The following is a 23,013-nucleotide window of genomic DNA, read 5'->3' on the forward strand; positions in this document are numbered from 1 at the left end:
ACAACAAAATCTGACATATAACGAGTTGCTAGTGAAAATGAAATGTTTACATCCTCGGAAGGATAACGCAGTTCATCGGTTTGCACGATTTTTTTTTTGCACGTACGTTTCAGATGGCCACAAGAGGGCGAAATACATAATTTCTCAAACTTTGATATTCACGGAATATTTACTAGACTATAATTAGAGCGGTAGTTGTTGCGCAGCTTGTGTTCTAATTTCATGTATACGTAACTATCCAACAGGACTCGGCGTAGCGACCACCGCCCTTTAAGAACCAGTTTCTCGAAAAAACAGCATAACTGAACTGAAAGAATATATCTTTCACCAAAATCAATATCGAGTTGTTTGATGGTAAACTCTCCCAAAGGACACCTTCATGATCTTTAACTTCGAACCGAAACATTTGGAAGTTTTGTTTATTTTTAATCACGGACACTTATGACAGGACTTGAAAATGAAAACAGTGCTTTATTTGCAGTTGTCAAAAATCTGATGTGATATGACAATCTTACATTTACTGTAAATTTTAATTTCATCTAACAAATAAACCGCCCCCAAAATATATATATGCAAATTTCTAATTAATATGCTGAATATTTAATAGAACTTAACCAAAAACATACCGGAGGATGAAACGGTTTCCCTGTGTATGATTCTTAGGTAACAAGTCAGGTGATTAGCTCTTGTGGTAAAGGATGGATCACTTAAAATCCTGGGATGCAAGATTGATAGAGGGGTGGGGGTCTAAACTGATTTTTTAAAACAATTGCATCATACAAAGAGTCAGGTGATTAGCTCTTGTGGTAAAAGATATGGATCACTTAAAATTCTGGGATGCAAGATTGATAGGGGGTGGGGGTCTAAACTGATTTTTTTTAAACAATTGCATCATACAAAGCAAAAACATAAAATTTACCCCTCCACTATATTTTCCAAAACTTCTTCAGTGTTTAAAATGGTCCCCTAGCAGAATAAGCCTTGTACTCACACACACATATGCTAATTTTGTTCTCTGTTCAAGGGATGGCAAAGGATTGTTCTTGTGATATCTATTTTTGCTTCATAAATTTGTTCTCCTCGAACATAGAAATGTAACTACAATGTATTTAATTTTAGCTGCATTCGATTCTAATTTCATTAAAAATGAAGAATTACCAAATTTCATTGAAATGTAATGATTAGTACTTGAGATATCAGTGTAAATTATGCAAATTAGGTAATTAATATGCATGGATTTGTATCCAAAGCTAATCAGGTCTGCATATTGTCCCAGAGGATCTATGTACCACATTTCATCAAAATCAATTAAGTGGTTCTTCAGATATCAGTGGAACAGACAGATAGAGACACACACACACGCACACAGGAGTAAAAAACACTGTAAAAACATTTTCAATTTAAAAAAAAGGAAATTTATTAAATAACCTGTGCAAACTTTAATTACACTTTTATATGACAAATTTAACACATAACATAAGTGACATGTAAAGGGAGGAGGTGGGGAAGTATCATAATTCTCTATGCCAACAATATACTGGAAAACAATTTATTTTTGCTGGCATTTAATTTCACCCTTTTAATTGCTTTGAGCAATTTCACTGGATTATAAGTTCACAAACTTGGCTGGGAAACAACAAGTTCTATTGTTATTTTACATATCGTGTGAATTTAATTCAGCAGATTTTACTTATAAGTGAAAATGGCAAAATTAAAAACCAGCAAATAATTATTGTGTTTACTGTATACAGCATTAAGGAAATGTGTCCAAATTACATGTCTCAATAGATTGCATGAAGAGTTCTTCTGGTGGTTTGTTCCCAGGCCTATCAGGTGTCACTTTTGGTATTTTCGTTTGCAATATTGATGTTTTGTTCAGAAATAATATCCGGCTATGGGCAATTACGACCCAAAGATCAAAAGAAAGATTCATTATCTTGTAAAATAATATGCCCTTAGTTACATAACCATGTACATTCTCTGTCCATAGTTAAAAAAAACATACAGACTTAAAATGTCAGCAATGATGGGATACAAAGCAGTATTGAAATACAAAGTTGTAGATAAATGTATGCTGTGTAATATTCAAGATGATACATTTCATTTCTAATGATCATTACAGATACGAGGTACTAGTACATACAGAACTATATATACATATCGCAAAGTGGTCTATGCAGGTCTGTAGCAAAGCATCTAAAAGTCCAGCATTGTTGGGTATTTAAACTTTAAAAGAGAATTTGCAATACTTTTTTACCTTCTTCAAATTTAACTGCATTATTTTGGGAGTAACTACCCTGCGAGTCTAAATGGCAAACCAAATGTGATGTGTATAATAGGCAAACTGTTCTTCCTTTGAGAGAACTATCAATTATTAAAAGTATATTACTGTAAAATCATTTATGTTCATTGGCATCTAATTTTAATATTTTCAGGGTTTCAAGTCGAGCGATACAAAAATCTTATTTTACTTGTTCATGTAGATTTAATTTGGCAGATTTTACCCTAATTAACCCCCCAAAAATAATTAATGCAATTAGAGTAAATGACTAAAAAATTATTGAACATCATATTAATCTCCCCAACATTTTGGCACAACATTTTAATATAATTTTTTTGTTTAAAAGAGTTAGTGACCAATTATGTAATTTAGTATTCAGACAATTGTTCAATTATGTATTGTGGCAGGTCCAATTGGTTGAAATACAGTAAACCGTTCAACTTTCACTGCAAGATTTAAAGATTTTCATGGCACACAAGAAAATTGTTTTTTTTAGTCGAATTTGCACTGCTACAAAATTTGTAATTTTCAAACAAAATTTTGTCTTGCAAGAGTAAAGCGATTTACAGTGCACTGTGGGTGGACAGCTGACTGAATAGGAGTGTCACTAGAGATGGAAAATATGGAGTGTGTATATATAGATTTGGTATTCTGAGCTACAATACTGCAAAGGTTAAAGGGCGGTGTTTGCCACGCCATGTTCTGTTCCTGTGTATAAGCCCAACTATTCAGGTGCACAGCAACTTCCACAGCTTAAAATAGTTATCATGTAGCCAATAATATAGAAGGTGCTCCATGTTCCTAATTTGTCAAGCCAATATTAGTATTATCACAGTTTTATTCACCAAGTTGGTATTATTACAAAAGCTATGAAAAACAAATGCTATGTACTTCAAAAAGTAAAACATAGGTAGTCGTTCTGAGAAGTTCTATCAGAGTCAAATCATGCATTTCCATGACAATTTCTTTTTTCCACTCAACTAGCCGATGATATTACTAATTTGAAATGCGTCAATCGACAACCATTGCAATAGGATTAAATTGAATTTAATAAACTGCTGTGAATGATATCATTCCTTTATGTGTTGCAGCAAATCTGCATCATCCAGTCTGTAAAGAACCCAGATACACTACGCGAGTGTAAAGCACAGCAATACAATGAACAAGTGGAGGAACAGGCACTATAAATAATTAACACACAAGTATTTTGAAAAATGCCATCTAATTTTAACATTCACCAAGTAAATCAAAATTGAATGTAAATCATTTATAAATAGCTGAAATAATCCTACAACCAAACCAAATGCTAATTATTTACAGAATATTCCTATTTTACAAGCGATAAATAATTTATATATTATCAAATAATAAACAGACTAATCATTTCTAATTTTACCGCTACTAAGGGTTCTAACTACCACTGAATTTAAGACATCAGATTTACAAATTTAATGAATTTTTTTTTTTTTTGCAAAGCCCAAATATTATTTCACATGCAACTTGTGTACATTTATAATCTGGATATTCTGAAAGCAACAACTAACTGAATAACAGTTTTAAATAAAATACACTTTCAGCTTTCATCATGAAATTAAATAATTCTGTATACGTGTCAGTTTTATACCATTTTGGGGGTATTTTTGTCAAAGTATGTCATCAAGTTTTGTTTTCTGTTCACCATATTGCCTTAACAAGATTTTTTGAGAATTTGATTTGGGTATGAACCAGCACTATAAATAAGTAGTGCGGTATGAAAAAAAAAAATATGCACATCTGAAGTTTCAGAATTGCCTACCAGCGTTTTGATAAAGGCAAATTTCAACTGTTCAACAAGGGTAACTACCGGTAATCAACTATTATTGTTGTAAAAAGGGTACATATCATTGTAATATCGGTAAGACTTGATGCATGCCAAAACTTGCCACAGGACATGGCATCAATGAAAAGACATTGCACATGTACTGATCATAGGCCAAGGATTCCAGGTTAGATTTTCAAAATGTGCGAGGGGTTGAAAAAGAGGGAGGGTGGGGTACACCAGAGACAGGTGATTATCTGATTATTCTCAATTATTTAAAAATAAGGAAATTGAAGGTACAAACTAGTGAGGTATCTACATGTTTAAAGTTCTTCTATTTGAGAAAGTGACAGAATGAATCCTTGAGACAACAAGTATCTGAAAACCAGAAATATTAATCTAGACTTTTTTAGGACGCTTCTGAAATACAAATTTTTTTTGCATTGCTGAAGTGCGTGCTTAAAACGAGACAGTGATGTAAGAAAAAATGCAACCTGGAATCCAGTCTCTTTGGAGGTGGAGTTATTTCCTAAGATTTCAACACCACAAAATATAACAGAATATCAACAGTAAATGAAAGATATTTCACACATAAATATCTTGTAAACATAATTAATAATTAAACTGCTATGATATATCTTCCGAGATATGAGAATGTTTTCTCGCCTTCCTTTGAAAATGTGCTTCTCGTAGAATTTGATTAATTTGATCATAGTGACTATTGTTTGCATTAGAATGCACAGCATCATGGTGACTCGATAGTCCTGCATTCATCCCAGATGTACCAGGCGTTACGTGATTGCATTGGTTACCATGGAGACAATTACTCTGTGGAAGACCAGGTGAACTCTGCACCGATGAACTAGATCCTATTCCATTTTGAAAACTGCTACCATCCTGGAGAACAAAGGAATGCATTATTAGAACTAAAACCAAAAAATCTACGAACTAAACTAAAATTAACCTAAACATATTTGTTGACTGACTGACTGACAGATTGTCGTTAAAACAATGACAATACGTTTTAATAATATATTACTTGTGGGAGATGTTTCAACACATTTTATTTTAGCTACATGATTATTTTTATTTGAAGAGAAAAAATTGACAACTTATAAATAATTTCATTTGATAATATATCTCGATTGTAACAACAATAATATAATTTATTGTGAAAAAAACTATAATTATGAAAACAAATACATTTAATATGTAATATTAAAAATATGTTTATTTTAACAAATACTGCAGTGTTTGCTGCCAAAAAGAAAAAGAAAAACATATTTTGCTAATTCTAATCAAAAAGAAATAGCAAACAAAATAATTTAAACATGTTGAAAAATATCCATATTAGCACTATTATTATTCTCCAAATGAAAGATCAAAAATAATATATTATTAAACTTTCGTTACAACATGATGTGGCATATTTATGAGAAATTACAGTAACACATCAACAATTACTGCACGGTTATAGTATAGAAGGGCAGTATTTATTTATGCACATGCATGGTTTTATTGCAAAATGTACAGCAAAGAGTTAAATATGCGCATTCAAATATTCCACAACAGTGTTACAGTATGCTGAGAGTAACACTTTAAGTTATACATGTTGTATACACAACAAATTTCCAAGGTAAAATAATATACCGTAGGTAATATATTGCTATGTGGTTGTTATGAAATGAGTTTTAATGAATACAAAAATAACATGTAATTGTAATATGTATGTCAACATAAAAATAAATTGTGAATGCATGTAACACATGTTTGAAATGCCAATTTTCACCCAAGGTTAATTGTTGTGGCAAGGTTAACACAATGAGATGCTGAGGATTATAAACAGAGCACTCATATATACATAGACAGACTACAATGTCAATCAAAACAGAATATGACAGCAGTCATCATAACATCAAGTAAAAAAACTGTTAATAGGAAATACATACCATACATCCATGGTTTTGACTATTTCCATTGAATTCTGCAGCATGTCCATTCAAAAGTGGACTGCGAAAAGAAACCAAAATGAGAATAATTACAATTCAGTGAAAATGTGTGGCAAATTGTTTTTTTTCTGATGTCTGCTCTGTAATTAAACTAGCTGAATGCTATTGACAATACGGTACATAATTAATAACATCGAATCCTAAGGCATTGAGGTGACTTGCAACTCCAACTTTGTACTTTACTCGTATAAATGTTACATCACATGCAGATAAAAATATATCAACACTTTATTTTGAATACTGTGAACTAATTAATTATTCATTGATTTTAATTTCAATATATTCGCTGATAAGTGCAATCCGCTAAATTAAATCCATGCGAACATAAGAACTTGTTGTTTCACCGGAAAGCTCAAAATATTCAAAGTTATATTAAATAAAATGCCTAATCCCACCTAAAATTGAAAATTTCACAGTTGACCAAGTGTAGGTTTTTGTCCAATGCCCACTAGATTGATTAGCAACATGATTTAGAAACATTTTCTAGTTCTTAATTAAGATAATTCTCACAGGGAGTTACAAAAATAGAAAACATTAATTTGATTAGAAAATTATTCATCTCTTTCATATTAATATTGAATTTTATGTCATCCTTTTTCTAAAATTGGCCTCCTATACAGCCTTGTAAGTAAATGATTTATTCCATCATTTGGACTAGCAAAATACATTGACACAAAAATACTTCAGGAAAATAACAATTTTGTAATTTTTCACTCTTTTTCAATTTTTCATTTCATTTCAAAAAACTTGTTTTCACATTTCTAATGGTTCTTCAATGAAAAACACAATTTTTACTAGAATAAGACGTGCAAAACCGCACCGCTAGTCACACATTGCTCTATTGACATAACAGCAGTCCATATGTTTATATACTGAATTGGACATACTTCACAAATTTAGGATGTTCAAGTGTGCCTATGCATACATCTCACTATACTGTGTTCCTGTGTCAAGTGCAGTTTTTGTCTATAAATTTCTTTAAAAACCATGCCATACTTGCAAATAAGTCTGGCACTTTAGCTCCAAATACAAGATAAATCTTTGTGCTAAATATCGAAAAAAATCCATCTAGTTTTCACTGAATTAGAAAATAATGTTGTTGATGCAGTGATACCTATCATCAAGTAAGTGACAGTACATGCACATATACTGTGTATGTATAGTGTAAACCTGATTAAATCTCAGTGAAATTGCTAAAACATCAAATAAATTCTATGGTCTAACAGTATAATATGACAGTTTTAATAGAGAAGAGGAGGAAGTAACAATGTATCTTAAAGCACCACAGATTTTTTTGTTTATCAACAATAATTTCATCCACATGGCATTGCTGTTATTCTTCGAAAACAAAATGGCAGCTAGGAGAGTAGCAGCATCAAGACAGCTTTGATATTTACAAGGAAATTGAAGCAGCACTCCAACTTTAAGAAGCAAATTAATTGTGGCCAATGAAATAGACAATGAAAAGTTTGATAAAGCAAAACATTATGAGAAATTATGTCATCTTTGTTGTGATGGGACCCATCACATGTCATTCAACCTTTTCACCACCAGTCCTTGCTTTTCATCACAAATTAGTCAAAATAGCCAAATTTTTTGAATAAACACTGAAAACTGACTAAAATTTTGTCTGTTGCAAGAAAAGGCAAGAAAGTCTGGTGTTGAAAAAGTTAAGGTCAAAGGTATCTATGGAATTGCACCGGCGCCTTTTTACTTTCATGGTTGTTTTGATAAACTTAATTTCAACAGCTTCAGACTGATGAAGAATTGATTTTCCAACAACATCCAGCGCCATCCTGTGCACAGCTATATACTACATTGTGTTCCAGTTTGCATTACGTGTAGAAAACTGAAACGAGCTGCACACTGCTTGAGTATAGGTTTATGTCAACACCATTCTCTTTCAACAAATACACTGTACATAATATCTCAATATACTGTCAAAACAGACAAAATACGTAACGATGCCATCACACGCCAAAGCCCACGACTCTGACTATTTAGGTTGACGAACTACGCAATCGCACATCGAATGTCCCAAAGCATGTAACTGAGTGTGCTGGTGAACGCACGACAAGCTTGACTAAAAATCACACAAAATCTCTACAAAATCCTAGTTTTTCTCTGCAATAAGATAGTCAAATAGTGAACGTAAACGTGGCAAACCAATCAGTTCACGAATATTGCCGTGTATCTTGTTCCCCTGACAAGTTATTGACGTAAATCAGGTAAATTGAGGAGGAAGGTACCCATCCAGATGGAGGTCGACATACAATTATGGCAAGAGGTAGACTTACAAAAATGTCAACCTCTAATACGGTAATCTGATTGGCTGTCATGGTCATGAGGTATAATAAACTGAAATCTTGTCCAACTTGTAAACTAACATCAAAGTTATATTCTACATATATTCATGTTTGTGTACAAAATACCATTCTGACTGTTAAAAAGAGTGATTACACAGAGCACTTTGATTCGATGCATTCCCCTCTAACTCGCTTGCACAATGGGGGAGGGGGTGCAACATGCACTCTGTGAAAATGAATTGGCTAACTAAACTACCACTTATGCACTGAATTTTGAGAGTGTCTAATTACTACTGTTCGATTGAAATTTGAGTGTCCAACCATCTTTGGTCAACAACAGGTACATCTAGCAACTAATCTGGTCATAGCATAATGCAACGGTTCTGTTGACTTTGAGAGCTACTGCAAAAATAAAAATGACTAATTTTCACTGGGTTTAAATTTCGCCGATTTACCATTTCAGGCATATTCAGTAGGTTTTAATGTGTTCTATGCTAAATTTTACATATTCTCTAGGTTTTAATTTAGCGCATTTTCCAGTCAGCGAAATAAGAAAAATTAAAACCCAGTGAATAATTAACCTCTGTACAGTATTATGATTCACTCAGGATTTTTTTCTTTCAACAATACAGAAGCATGTAGGTCATTCTCACTCCTTATTGCTATAATTAACTCGCCTGGGTATTGGGTAAAATGTTTTTACTGAAACAAATATTGCTCTTACTAAGGTTCATCTTGCCACCAGTTACATTCAAAATGTTCGATTACTTGAAGACCATTGAATTTAGACAGTCATGCTGCCTGTGCACATAAAATACAAGCCTTAAATGTGGCACCTTCCTGTTAAATGTGGTTATCTGAGCCATCTCTCGTCACCCCCGAGGAAATGCATCTTTGCGTGCAGTTAGCATTTCTGAAGTTTGAGCTAAAGCTATGATTTAAAGACCTGGCTGCGACATATTTATTATTGAATACAGAAGATGCAAATGATCTCAAGTTTTTACCAGTGCATTATGGACAATAATATTTAGTTAAAAGAATAATACTATTAATGTATTTGACCTTACACTTGATTCATTTAGCAGGTGTTAAAATTTATCATAGATAATATATGTAAAACATCCCTCTCTGGAGGGGTGTGTTATGTAACGTTTAAATACCTCTACCAGGGTACTGACATGACTGAGACAGGCCACCAAGACTTAAATAACGTTCACGCGGAAGGTCAACTCTCAATTTTGCACAATGTGTGATGTGGGATCAGTCGTCAAAAAAATGGAAAAACACAGAAGTGGAATATATGCGACTAGAACCACGCCTCTCTCTCTCTCTCTTTTCCACTGTTTTGCATAAGCCGTACTTGCTGGGTCAGCTGAATACAGTACCTGGGAATGGAACGATCTGCCAGGCCGTCGTGCACTCTTTTCGGGACTGGAAACAGTTCCACGTCATCTTCTAGGCTTCTTGAGCGTTTTCGACTATACGAAAAATGATAAAATAATTAAATGAACATTTCAATTTCAAATATAACGCCGTGTCGTTAACTAGATGGGTCGGTCGGTTGGTGGGGTCTACATGACATGGCACTGTTTGCTATTTTCCTGCATTCCTCGAGTAAATACCACTGTCTACGCAAACTTTACTAAATTGCTATGGACGACATATTGCTAGACAGTAGATTGACAGTACCTATCCAAAATGTTGACGTTTAAGCTATTTTTTTGCCATTTACCTTCCTTTTGTCTGTGTCATCTTCTCTCCATACCAGCTGCCGATTATGGTGAGTTCTGTTTACGTCTGCCGGGTGTCTGCGGCTGCGTGAAATGGAGGAAATGATATAGCGCCCCCAACGACAACATTCCATTAGTAGTTTATAAATAAATAAACGTTGCTCGGACTGATAAATATGATATATAAATATCAGTACAAAATGATTTGGAAAGATGCAGTGTCGTCGTGTCGTCGTTGTATAATTTAAAATAAGACATTTTGTAAATCAGTAATAGCTGTACGTTATAACACTTTCTTCTATGCTATCGATAAAGAGCCATTGCTCGAAACGTCTAGCTATTTTTAATAGTTATTTAGGACTACGATTACCAAATATTATCTTCTATATAACATTCCATTAGAACGTTTTATAAAGAATGCCAGCGAACTCGGAGTTCTATGAAGGCGACGTAACAACAAAACAATATGAACATGTTTTGGGGTAAAACAAAACAATACTTTGTTTATTGGCTTTCATAACTATACAATATGGATCTATAAAATTATATTAGCTTCTTAGAATTATTAGTTAGTTCCCAGCCCCGGGTTCCAACCGGGTTCCCCGCTCCTGTTTAAAATTGTTCATCGATTTTAATTTCGACAATTTAATTTATTCATTCATTCATGCATAGAATCATACTACTTGATATGTTGTTGAACAAGCCCGTCTCACGTGCCAATGCATTTTCTTTTTTAAAAGCTGTAATTGGGAACCTGAAACTACACAACGAGCATTGTGACCAATGTGTTGGCAATATATCTCATGATTTAAATTTAATCTACTAGTATATTGGAAATTAAGCCGAATAACAAGGCTCCGCGGAAGACTTGGCCATGGGTTCTGAAAAAGTCAGTACACACTCAACGACAAATTAATAAATTGCAGCAATTTTGTTTTCACTGCTGCCTTACACTAAGCCCAAACAAAACGCAGATAATTGTGTGTTTTTTCGTGTGGGTGGTTATCTAAAGCAAAGCGAAAAATGATTTTATTATCGCGATCATGAAATCAAGGTTGGCCCGAAGTACAAGTATCTTGGTGTAATATTTTCGTTCAGACTTTGTTAAACAATTCAGCACAGAGTAAATATAAATGCATTAGCTACTGGCTGAATATACTACAAACATATACTCATTTATATCCTCATAAATGTTATTTAATATTAAACAATTATCCGACCAACGTGTCGGTAACATCGGCAAATTGGGTGTACAATGTGAACATTATGCTTTTTTGCGTTGAATTTAGCCAAGTATCGCAGTTCACACAGAAAATTAAAGATTGTGCGCAACAAGTGTGGTACGACGACACTGCATCTTTCCAAACTCCAATCCTATAAGAATTTTAAGTCGTCAATTGGTCAAGAAAAATATTTATCATGTTTTCAAATTCAGAGCTGAGTTATCGAGGTTACGTTGTTTTTCTCATGCGTATTGAAAGGAAGGATATGAAAATGCTACCAACCCCATCACAGATTGTGTGAATACTGTGTTGAACGCAATCAATTTTATATTAAGAACGGATTTATTAGAACATTTCTGCATAAATGATACTAACCCCGCTTACAACAAATTTATCCCACTCATGAATTCCAAAAATGATAACAATTTAAACCAGTTACCTAGTTTTGTATATTTTGGCATGAAAACAGAGAGTGAATGTATTTCACTGTTACACCTTAAGCTTAATATAATTAAATGAAAGCGTATTTGCTCGTTTTGCTTTTTGTAATAATACATAAACCTATTGTACTTAGATATAAACCACCGTGATTAATTTTCTATAGTGTACAAGATGACTCGCATCCGGCCCTCATATGCTATGAGGGGCGAAACGTCTACCAAGTTTGAATCGTTTCTTAGGTGACGATTGTCAAATACTGCCTACAATGTATCATATTTATCAGTCCTAAGAGTATTTATTAATTTATTATATTTGTTGATTATGTTATCTGTCTATTAACTTTCAGCATGTACGTTTTTATTTTCATATTTCCAAAGACCACAACAAAAACACGTTTCAATTCACGCCAATCAAACTATGTACCAATTCCACATGGCACTAACGCCTCGTAAGACATTTGCTGACACAAAGTTACGTAACTTTAAAATGTCCGGAAAAATTATTTATATAGATTTCAATCTGCGTGAAAGTTTGTTTGCTTTATTTACAAGTAAGGATAAACCGGGGTACCCATTTAGTAAAAGTTAAATGTTTTGATCGATAATACATAATAACAATGACTCATTTTAGTTCAACATCCTTTCAGAATTTGTACAGTCCATGAACTTACATATAGCTTTTTTGCCAGGGAACGAGTTGGATATCGCATAGTAAACACCCTTCCATCTCAAATAAATTGAGAAACTCGACTAGACAAAAAGGGAAAAGGTCAACTTGAAATGCTGGAGTGGGAATGGAAACCACAGTGATCAAACAGGTAAATATTCGTTCATAATGAGATAACCAAACTCCTCCGGACCTTATAAAGTACACAGGATACGTACACGATTTATGTGGTCATAATAACGACACAACACTGGACTGGGTCTGAAAGTCGTCGTGATTTTGCTTGTCATGAGTTTAACATAGGTCAGACGATGAGGGCGCCACTTCGTACTATTTGCTTAGATTATACAGCTTTCGAATTCTTAAGAGGTCATCAAATAAAAGGGAGCTTGACAATAACAACTATTATATTATCATTCATAGGAACGTGTTGGAGTGTGTATAGCCCATAACTTTTTTTTCAATAAACCACCAGATCCTCAAATAAATTAAGACCCTCAAGTAGAAAAAATAAAAAGTCAAATACTGGAGTGGGAATGGAAACCATGATAATGAAATCACAATGACATAACCTAACTCCTCCGGACCTTGTTAACTATAACGGGCGTGTATGAGTCTTATATGTTCATAATAGCGACACATAACTGGACATGGTGAGAAAGTCGTCATTTCTTGCTTATTCAGCAATTCCCGGGATTAGTCATAATTGTAACATCGACGATTGTATAGCGTCAGAATGTTCGAATTATAAACACATAACGTACATAGTGTAGAGTTCAGCAATTGAATTTAAAAGAAAAGAAACATGAATGTATATATTATTCGTTTTGTAAAGTTTACCATCTCTCGGGCTGTTGACGTTAAAAATCAGTATGGATCTACAATATCATTTAAAAATGCATCGAAAAAATAAATAAAAATATATAGTCAAACCTTATGCAATATTCAATGTAAACATTTTATAATAATGTACATCCATTATTCATGCAGTATCTTACTTGATATTCGTTTAAAATAATTAGATTTAATTATTGGCGAAATGATGTAAAACGTGAAACAATCACCTATTTCAACAATGGTTCATTAGAATGTCAGAGATTTTACTAGAATTGTCCTTGCGTGACTGGTTGTAATTCTATCGATATTGATTATCGTTAGGATGATGAATCGGGTGTTTATATTAATAATAAATAATTTCACACTCTCGGAAATGGCTAATTATAATTACATGCAAGATATCAATCACCCTTTCTACCATAATGATGACAGAGTGGTCCGGTAACAAAACGTCAACTCCCCCGAACCTAGTTATTATGTGTAAATTAGGTTTTTATTTTAAAAAATAACTAGTTTGAAACTTTTCTGAAAGCCTAGGACTATTTGAACACACTGGGAGATATCAATAACGTTTTTTTTTTCAACACCGTAATGACCTACATACTTAAATTAAGCTGAAATTGTTTTAAATTCAAATGAAAAAGTGTTTTTACAAATGAAAAAATAAAGATAACCAAGCACAGAGGTCACAAAAGGTCAAGTGCTGGAATGGGAATGGATATTTTGTGACAACCCAACTATAGACCCTGTTAACGATAACGGTCACGTAGTCTTTTATGTGGTTATAATAACGACACAACACAAATCAGCTAATATAGATCTACAATAAATTATAAAATCGTTTATATTTGTCAAATCAATACTCCGTCATTATAGAATATAAAGTCGAACCATACACAATAATAGTTTTTGTATTTGTTTGCCTCCAATAACCATGCTGTATCCTCTCTTATATATTTGTTTGGTATCAGTTAAAAATTATCGTCGATATCCATGGTAAGGTATTGAAGAAAAATGAGATTTATGTAAGAAAAATATTTGCCTTGTACTATTATTAAACGCAAAACAATAGACAGATTTCAACAATGGAACAGTCTACTAGCCAGATGTTGTACCAGACTTATCCTGTTGTTTACTGGTTGTAATTGTAAATTTAAATAATTTAAGACTTTTTCTGGAAAAGCCAATTAAAATTACAAACATGTAAGATATCAATCATATTTTTTCGCTCTATAAATACGTGTGGGACCGTTTTTACCAATCAATTCAAGAACATGTTTACTATAGATCTACAATATAATTAAAATGCGACTTAAGTGACGACCTACGCCTTTAAATTGAGCTAGACGTATTTTACAATTCAATTGAAAGTCATTGTATACAACATGAGATAATCTAACATAGAATAGACGGACAACAAAAAGGTCAAATGCTGGAATGGAAATGAATAGACGGACAACAAAAAGGTCAAATGCTGGAATGGGAATGGAAACAAGTACTTTGTGATAATCCAACTCCTCCGGACCTTATATCTATATTGGGCAGGTACGACTTTTATGTTATTATAATGACGACCAAAACTGGATTCGGTGAGAAAGTGGTCACAATTTTGCTTATTCTGCAATTTACGCGATGAGTCATGAGTGTGACTTCGACCAGGCGATGAGGGCGCCTGTATGTGTTTACTTTCGTACAGAGGTCAGCTTGTTGAGTGACGTGTATTGTGTAAAGGTCGTCAGTTGAAGTGAATGAATGAATGAATGAATGAATGAAGAAATGATTTTACAACTTTCATACTTAGTCAACATTTTTCGAGTTAAATAAGTCCAGCCAACACAAATGTCAGACATCTTTTAAAATCAAGGTGGGATGAAGTTATGGAAATGTGAACTTCCATGGAAACGTTTTGTGGGATGTTATAAGTGTCCATGAAAATGGTTGTTCAATAATAGGATTGACCGTTACGTCTTTAACATGAAACATGATCCCATTCTTTGGGATCCTTCCAAAGTTTTCCATAAAATAATTTAAATATTTGATTCTGACCAGAGTGAATGAGTCGCCGATTGGGTTTATTTCGATTCAAATGGTTCATTGGCATAATTTGATTTGAAAACTAGACACCTCGAATATATATTAGTTTAGTTCAAAAGTGTCTATATTTGCAAAGTCTCGTATTCGTATACGTATTATTTGACTCGTTTAACAAATAGTCAATAATGAAAAGTAAAATACGAGAAGACGTCAGTCAGTATTAACAATAAATATTATATTCTCACATATTTTATGCGACAAAGTGGTCACAATTTTGTTTATTCTACATTATACGGGATGAGCCATGAGTCATACGATGAAGGCGAAACTTTGGACTATTTGCTTAAATTCTACAGCGTTCGTATCGCTGAGTTTGGTGCAAATTGTAGTGAAATAAAATGGAGCTTGACAATACAAAGCAACACCTTATCATTCTTATCACAACTATCAGTTTGCCGTTGGAACGATTTAGACTGTGCGTAGTCCGTACTTCTACGATAATTTTTGTTCAATCAATCTCCAGACCTTCCATAAATAAATAAATTCAAACCCTCAACTCGAATAAGTAAAAGTTCAAATACTGGAGTGGGAATGGAAACCATGATAATGAGAACACAGTGAGATAACCCAACTCCTCCGGACACAGTTTACTACAATAGGTTCGTATGAATCTTATATGCATGTGGTTATATTAACGACACAGAACTGGATTCGGCGAGAAAGTCGTCGCAATTTTGTTTATTCAGCATTTCGCGGGATGAGTCATAATTGTAACGTTGACCATACGACGATTGTGCAACTTCAGACTGTTTGAGTCCTAAACACTAGTCGGAGTTACACTCATGACTCATCCAGTTACTGAATAAGCATAATCGCGAACCCTTTCGCATCGAGCCCAGTTCCATGTCGGTATTACGACCACATAGAACTCATCCGTGTACGTCGTAAATAACATGACCCGGATGAGTTGGGTTATCGAAACGTATTTGTTATTCCATTCCTGTATTTGAACTGTGTATGGTTATTTTGTGTGCGCAGTTGAATACAAACATTTCACTTTTAAATTGTAAACAAGTTTTAGATTATTTGAAACACTTAGGTCTTTATAATTAGTAAATTCTGAAAAGTTTCAGATTATTTATTTTTTAGACAAATATTTAAAAAATTATCACACAATTTTCAATATCGATGGAATTACAACCGATTATCGCACGGTGTCTAAAATCATTGTAAAAACGATTGTTTCACATTTACTTTCCGTCAAAAGAGAACATTTTTGAAATAAATTTTACTATTCAACATTACCATGGATACACACACGAAATTTGAACGTAAACTAAATGAACATGAGAGAGTATCTTGCATGATTATTGGAGACATAAAGTAATGAAAACTAAATATCTTAATTGGATATTGTACTTTTAAATATTATGTTTTTACAAAGAAAGGAGTTATAATTATACAATAGGTGACGTTCTGTTTTGACGTCAGAGGGCATATCCACGTATCTTCTATATTATCAACAGTCTAATATATTATTACACATTCCGTGCTTAAATGAAATACACATGGACAACAACATAGTGTTTCATTCCTAATAATACGTTTCAATACGTTAGCCTGGTGTGTCTTGAACTGAAACTAAACGAATATCAGAGGAATTACTGCATGACTATTAGATACACGATATTACAATAAATAGGTAAGTGTTTGAAATCGAATTTTGCATTTAGATTGACCTTATATTATTATTTTTCTCGATTAACAGATTAATTAATATTCAGTCATTTGCATTTTTAAATGTTGTTGTAGATTCATACTGAATAATTGAAAGGCGAATAAAGTCAGTCAAAACTAACAGAAAGACGTCCGTCTATACCCAACCATCATACCACAATTTCACCTTCACTACAACAACAAATTCACTATGGAAACTAGTTTGGTTGTTTGCATTTCATTTCTCATTCAATAATTCATTAGCTTTAAAAATAACAGAAGACACTCAACTAGAAAAAGGTCAAATGCTGGAATGGGAATGGAGACAAGTATTCTGTGGTAACCCAAATCCTCCGGACCTTATAACTATATAAGACACGTACGTCTTTTATGTGGACATCATAACGACACAGAACTGGACACGGTGAGAAAGTGGTGGTGATTTTGCTTATTCAGCGATTTTTATGATGAGTCATGATTGTATAGTCAACTTGACGATGAGGGCGCGAATTCAGACTAAGTGTTTACTGGGGCATATTCTGTTTACTGGTGCATGTCTCGCAAGTTCCGAGTTTAGTTGCATTCACTCTTTAAAGGGCATCGATTGAAATGAATTGAGTGAAAGGAAGCCTGGCCTTACATACTATTAGCTTTGCATATTTTACCACTTTAACTGTAGGACTATAGGCATCAACAATATAGTTTTTATGTGAACACCATTATTGTGTAGACTGTTTGTCAGTGATCTGTTGTTTTAAAATAATTATTCCAATTACTATTTGTATATGTATTATTTGGCATAAAACATATTCAAGAAAAAGCAATCGCAAATAACAGAGAAGTCAGTCAATAAAAAACAACACAATTCATTCTCTACATTGTGACTTATTTTTTTAACAAGATTCACATATTTTAATACTACAACATTTCAGATTGTGCACTGTCCATAGACTTACATATAGCTTGACACCACGTGACATATTTAGCCATAGAAATAATTGCATTTTGTATGGTGTCATTGCAAGGAACTCGAAGAAAAAATGTCAATTGTGGAGTGGGAATGGATACCACTGTTATCAATGACGCGAGACAACCCATCTCTTTCGCACCTTGTTAAATATAATGGTACGTACAAGTTTCAAGTGGTCGTTATAGCGACACAGTATGGGACTCGACGAGAAAGTCTCCGTGATTTTTTATATTCTGCAATTTTCAGGATGAGTCATAAGAGTAACGTGGACCAGACGATGAGAGCATGGCTTCGGATTATTTATTTACGATTGTACGAAGTTTACATCGCTTGGTTGTGTGCATTGTATGAGGTCATCGATTGAAGTAAACAAAAAGGGAGCTTGGCAATACAAAGTATTGTCTTTGTTGAGATTTTCTAAGGTGGAACGAACGGGTTTATTATTATGTGGCACTAATAGGCAGAGTACAACTTGATTAATATGCTCGTCAGTTGTTTTCTGTAATCTTATAGACTGTTTACCAGCAGTCTGTTGTTGCTTTCAGCTTGTGAATGAATCTACAATATAATAAAATACGTGGATTAATTAGTTACTCATACAATTAAACTTAGAGTAAAATTGGGCATATTTCATGACTTTATCCCACCTTGATTTTAAAACATGTCTAAAAATGTGGGTTGGCTTGGCTTATATAACTGGAAATTTGTGGTATTATTATGAAAGCTGTTACAAATGCATGCATTTCGATATGAAGCATACAAATACTTCAGTGAAAACCACAAATCAACACTGTATCGTGGTATTCACTTGTTCTCTTGTATTTATTTGGCAATAATAAAAATCATATTAATAAAAGTTTCAGTGGAATTTGTATTCCAATCAATTGTCTAAGTGTTAGTTTAGACAATATCGCCAACCACCCAGATCACCACGTTCAACTAAATGTTTAGATCAGACGATCTAGCTCATGTCGGTTTCAGAAATTCGTTTCTTTCGATTTCTGTGGTTTATTGGTTTACCTTTGAAAAATGCACAACTTGAAAATATATTAGTTTAACTCAAAGAGGTTTCTACCTTTCACGTATCCGTGTACGTATTATTTGACTCATTCAAATGAAGTCAAATATACTAGAAAAGCAAAATACGAGAAGTCAGTCAGCATTCACAACAAAATTCTTTCTTGTATTGCATATTTTATGCGCCAGCAATGAAACAACCTTTCAGATGTTGTACTTTTCTTGCTTGGTAGCAGGTAAATCATTTACATTTTGCATAGAGCCATCGGACGATAGCACTCCCTCCAATAAACTGATGTACAACTGGACAAAAAAAAACAATAGGTCAAATGCTGGAGTGGGAATGGAAACCACTGTGATCGAAGAGGTAAACCTTCGTTCACAATGAGATAACCCAACTCCTCCGGACCTTGTCAAACGTACCCGACACACACGATTTTTATGTGCCCATAATAACGACACAGGACTAGACTCGGTGAGAAAGTCGTCGTGATTTTGCTTATTCAGCAATTTACTGGATGAGTCATAAGTGTAGCGTTAACCAGACGATGAGGGCGTGGCTTCAAACTAGTTGTTTACGATTGTACGAAGTTCACATCGCTGAGTTGAGTGCATTACACGGAAGACACTGATTGAAGTGAAAAGAAAGGAAGCTTGGCAATACAAAGTTGTGTCTTTGTTGAGATTTCCTAAGGTAGAAAGAACGGATTTATTATTATGAGGTATCGATATCCACAATACACTTTATGAACATGTCTTGTCGCGTGCTTGTGAGTTGTGTTCTGCGAGACACGGTTTCGACCAACCAGGAAATAGTATGAGAGAGTGTGTTATAAAATACAATATATTATTATACCTCATAGCCCCATCAACAAATCAGATTCAATCATTTTGCGGTCGATATATTTGCATATTGACACTCAACAGTCATATTAGGCTACTGCGCTTGCGCTTACGTTAAGGTAAATCTACAAAATTCTGTTTCAATGTTACGTTTTCTCGTCGTATAATCTGTAATTTATGAGCGGTCGAACGATTGTGATATTTTCGGCTCACCAAGGTATCTTGCATTTTTTTTATCTTGCATTACTTGGGCCGACTTATGTTCGATGCAAATACTTGTAACCGGGAGATATTCATCGGACAATATGATTTTACCCGTCGGTCGGACCGTAGTAGCCGCAGCGTGTAAGTAGCTAGCGTTGATTACTTGAATTTCGCACAGAATTCCAGTATTGGTTGACGTCGTATACAGACATACAGTTGTGTATTGTACATATAAATGTGGGTTTCATTAAATTGTTCATGTAACGGAAATATTTTGTACTGGGTAGTGCTTTCACAATGTGTTGTGCTTTCACAATAATTCGTTTTTGAATAAACCACCAGTTCCAAAAAAGTAACTTGAGACATTCACCTAGGAAACTCAAAACGTCGATGGACATGAAGACATGTACTTTGTGATAACCCAACTCCTCCGGACCTTACTAAATACAACGAATACGTAAATCTTATATGTGTCATAATAACAACACAGAACTGGACGCGGTGAGAAAGTGGTTGAGTTTTGCATATTTAGCAGTTTGTGGGATAAGTCATGAGTGTAATGTCAATGAGACAATGAGGGCGCGGTGCACAGAGTTCCGAACGGTTCAGCTGCATGCATTATGTAGATTTCAACGATTGAAAAGAATAGAAAAGAAACAGTACATACTATTAGTTTTGTATTATTTATCCCTTATACTGAGGTGAAATATTGCAGTATGAGGTACAAACATCAACAATATTATTTTGATCTAAACACTATTGTCGTGTTTCTTATCAGGTGAAGTGTGTAAGCTTTTGTCAATTGTTTTCCGTTGTATACTATAATATAATATACTAACCATTACAATTAAAATTCTGCAACAATCGAAACGTATGGAATGAATGCCACAATTGTACAATTTATTTTCTTAGACGATGCTGTTTGTGATATTATTTTAATTACCTTCAGTTTAAATTCGCTGTAAGTGAAGCCAAATTAACGATACATAAAATGTAAGGAGCTGGACATGTTTTACGATCAGTTCAAACAATATGACCCACACCACACTCAAATAAGTACTATAACATTATGTTATGATTTAAAAATAAAAATGTAATTTTGGTTGCATTTAATCGTTATTTCGATGATTTTTTTTTTATTTGTTCTGACTGTACCTATAAGCCCAACGCGCATATAATTTGTTCCCTATGATGTCATGAGTTACGTGCATTGTTAAGAGGTCACTGATTGAAGTAAATAGAGGAGGGGTGTTAACAATACAAGGTATCGTTATTGTTGAGATTTCATATGGTGAAAAGAACTGAACTATTATTATGATGTATCAATATGCACAATACAGCTTGATTATAAGCATATCCTGTCTATGATCTTGTAGATTATTTGTCAACAGTCTGTTGCTGCTGTCTACTTGTGGATTATTTAGTCTCAAACATTGCTTCACGTATATCAATAAAGGAATTACTATTGTACTTGAACACAAATAAAGGAGCTATCATTGTTGGATATCAAGATCAAGTATGAATGTACAATACATTCAAAATGTGTGGATTAATTGTTACTCATAGTAAAATCAAGCATTGAATGAAATTGAACACACTTATTTGTTGTCGGCAACCTCCTAATTGTACACACAATTAGACAAACGTTTTTTTAAATAAATACAATAAATTTAATAGTTCTTCTTTCTGCAGTAATTCATTTTAACAAGATATAAGAGTTTGAAAATAAATGAAAGTTAAAATGAAGTCAATCCTAATTAACAATATTAATGTCAACCAGTCTTATCACAACTGTCAGTTAGCCACAGAAACAAACGACGTCTTGTTTAGTGTCTGTGCAATAATTTCAATAAACCCCCAGTTCAAAAAATAAATTAAGACGCTCAACGAAAAAAAAATAAAAAGGTCAAATACTGCAATGGGAATGGAAACCATGATAACCGAACTCTCCGGACCTTGTTGAATGTTGACACGTAGGTGGCCATAATTAGAATACAGAACTGGATTTTGCTTATTTAGAAATTTGCAGGATGAGTGAAAATCGTAATAATGAGTAATACACCAGGCGACGATTACCCAGCTTCAGATTTTCCTAAACACTTAACATACATACATTGTGTACATACATTGTGAGTTCACCAATTGAATTTAAAAGAAAAGAAAAATGTACATATTATTTTTTTGTAAATATTACACATTCTGTTGACGTAAAGGAAAAAAACAAAGTTAGTGTGGATCTACAGTAAAATTTAAAAATGCATAATTTTGGGTAATAACAATAATATGCCACCAATAATCATGCAGTATATTTGCTTATATTTGTTTAGTTTCAGTTCGGAATCATCGTGTATATCCATGGTAACATGTTTATTTTGAAAATATTTGATTTAGACTAAAAGTAAAACGTAAAACAATAGCATTTACCTCAACAACGATTCAGTACAGTTAATACATTGAACGAGACTTGTCCTTATGTTATTGTAGTTGTAATACGACCAATATTGCTAATTTGCATGAATCGAGTATTTATTTTAAAAAAATAAACAATTTGAATCTTTTCTAAAAAGGCTATCTAAATTCCATGAGATTTTCGACTACAGTAATTACCTACACCCTTAAATTGAGCTAAAATTATTTTTACAATTCTGTGATAGGTATTTTGGATGGTTAAAAACCTTTCACTTAGGTAACCGGGATTCGGTCGTTTCCACGCCAGGCTGACAAAAACACACACAAGCTTCGTTCATGTTCCCCAAACGATTATCTCTGCCAAGTCCCTGGTTTTCACCCGAGACAGCATTAAATCACTTTTTATTTCTTGTCACTCTTTAACCAATTACAATCAGTATAAGAGACTCCAAGGCCTTGCCTTCCAACAAACAACCAATCACATGAAAGTTTTACACATCATAATCAATTAATTACTCTTCAAGCTGTC

At 33.6% G+C, this 23,013-nt stretch overlaps 1 protein-coding gene across 1 annotated transcript; it reads right to left on the reverse strand.

Moving 5' to 3' along the window:
* Nucleotides 1–4,579: 4,579 nt before the first annotated feature.
* Nucleotides 4,580–10,212, reverse strand: LOC100378496 (uncharacterized). The gene is made up of 4 exons (XM_002741993.4): nt 10,127–10,212; nt 9,780–9,872; nt 6,029–6,089; nt 4,580–4,976 (listed from the first exon to the last, which is right to left on the reverse strand). The coding sequence occupies exons 1-4, from the start codon at nt 10,144–10,146 to the stop codon at nt 4,707–4,709; spliced, it is 444 nt and encodes a 147-aa protein (XP_002742039.1). The 5' UTR covers nt 10,147–10,212; the 3' UTR covers nt 4,580–4,706.
* Nucleotides 10,213–23,013: the final 12,801 nt, after the last annotated feature.

The sequence above is a fragment of the Saccoglossus kowalevskii genome, chromosome 8, assembly GCF_978046115.1.
Source record: "Saccoglossus kowalevskii chromosome 8, keSacKowa6.1, whole genome shotgun sequence".
Classification (NCBI taxonomy): Eukaryota; Metazoa; Hemichordata; class Enteropneusta; family Harrimaniidae; genus Saccoglossus; species Saccoglossus kowalevskii.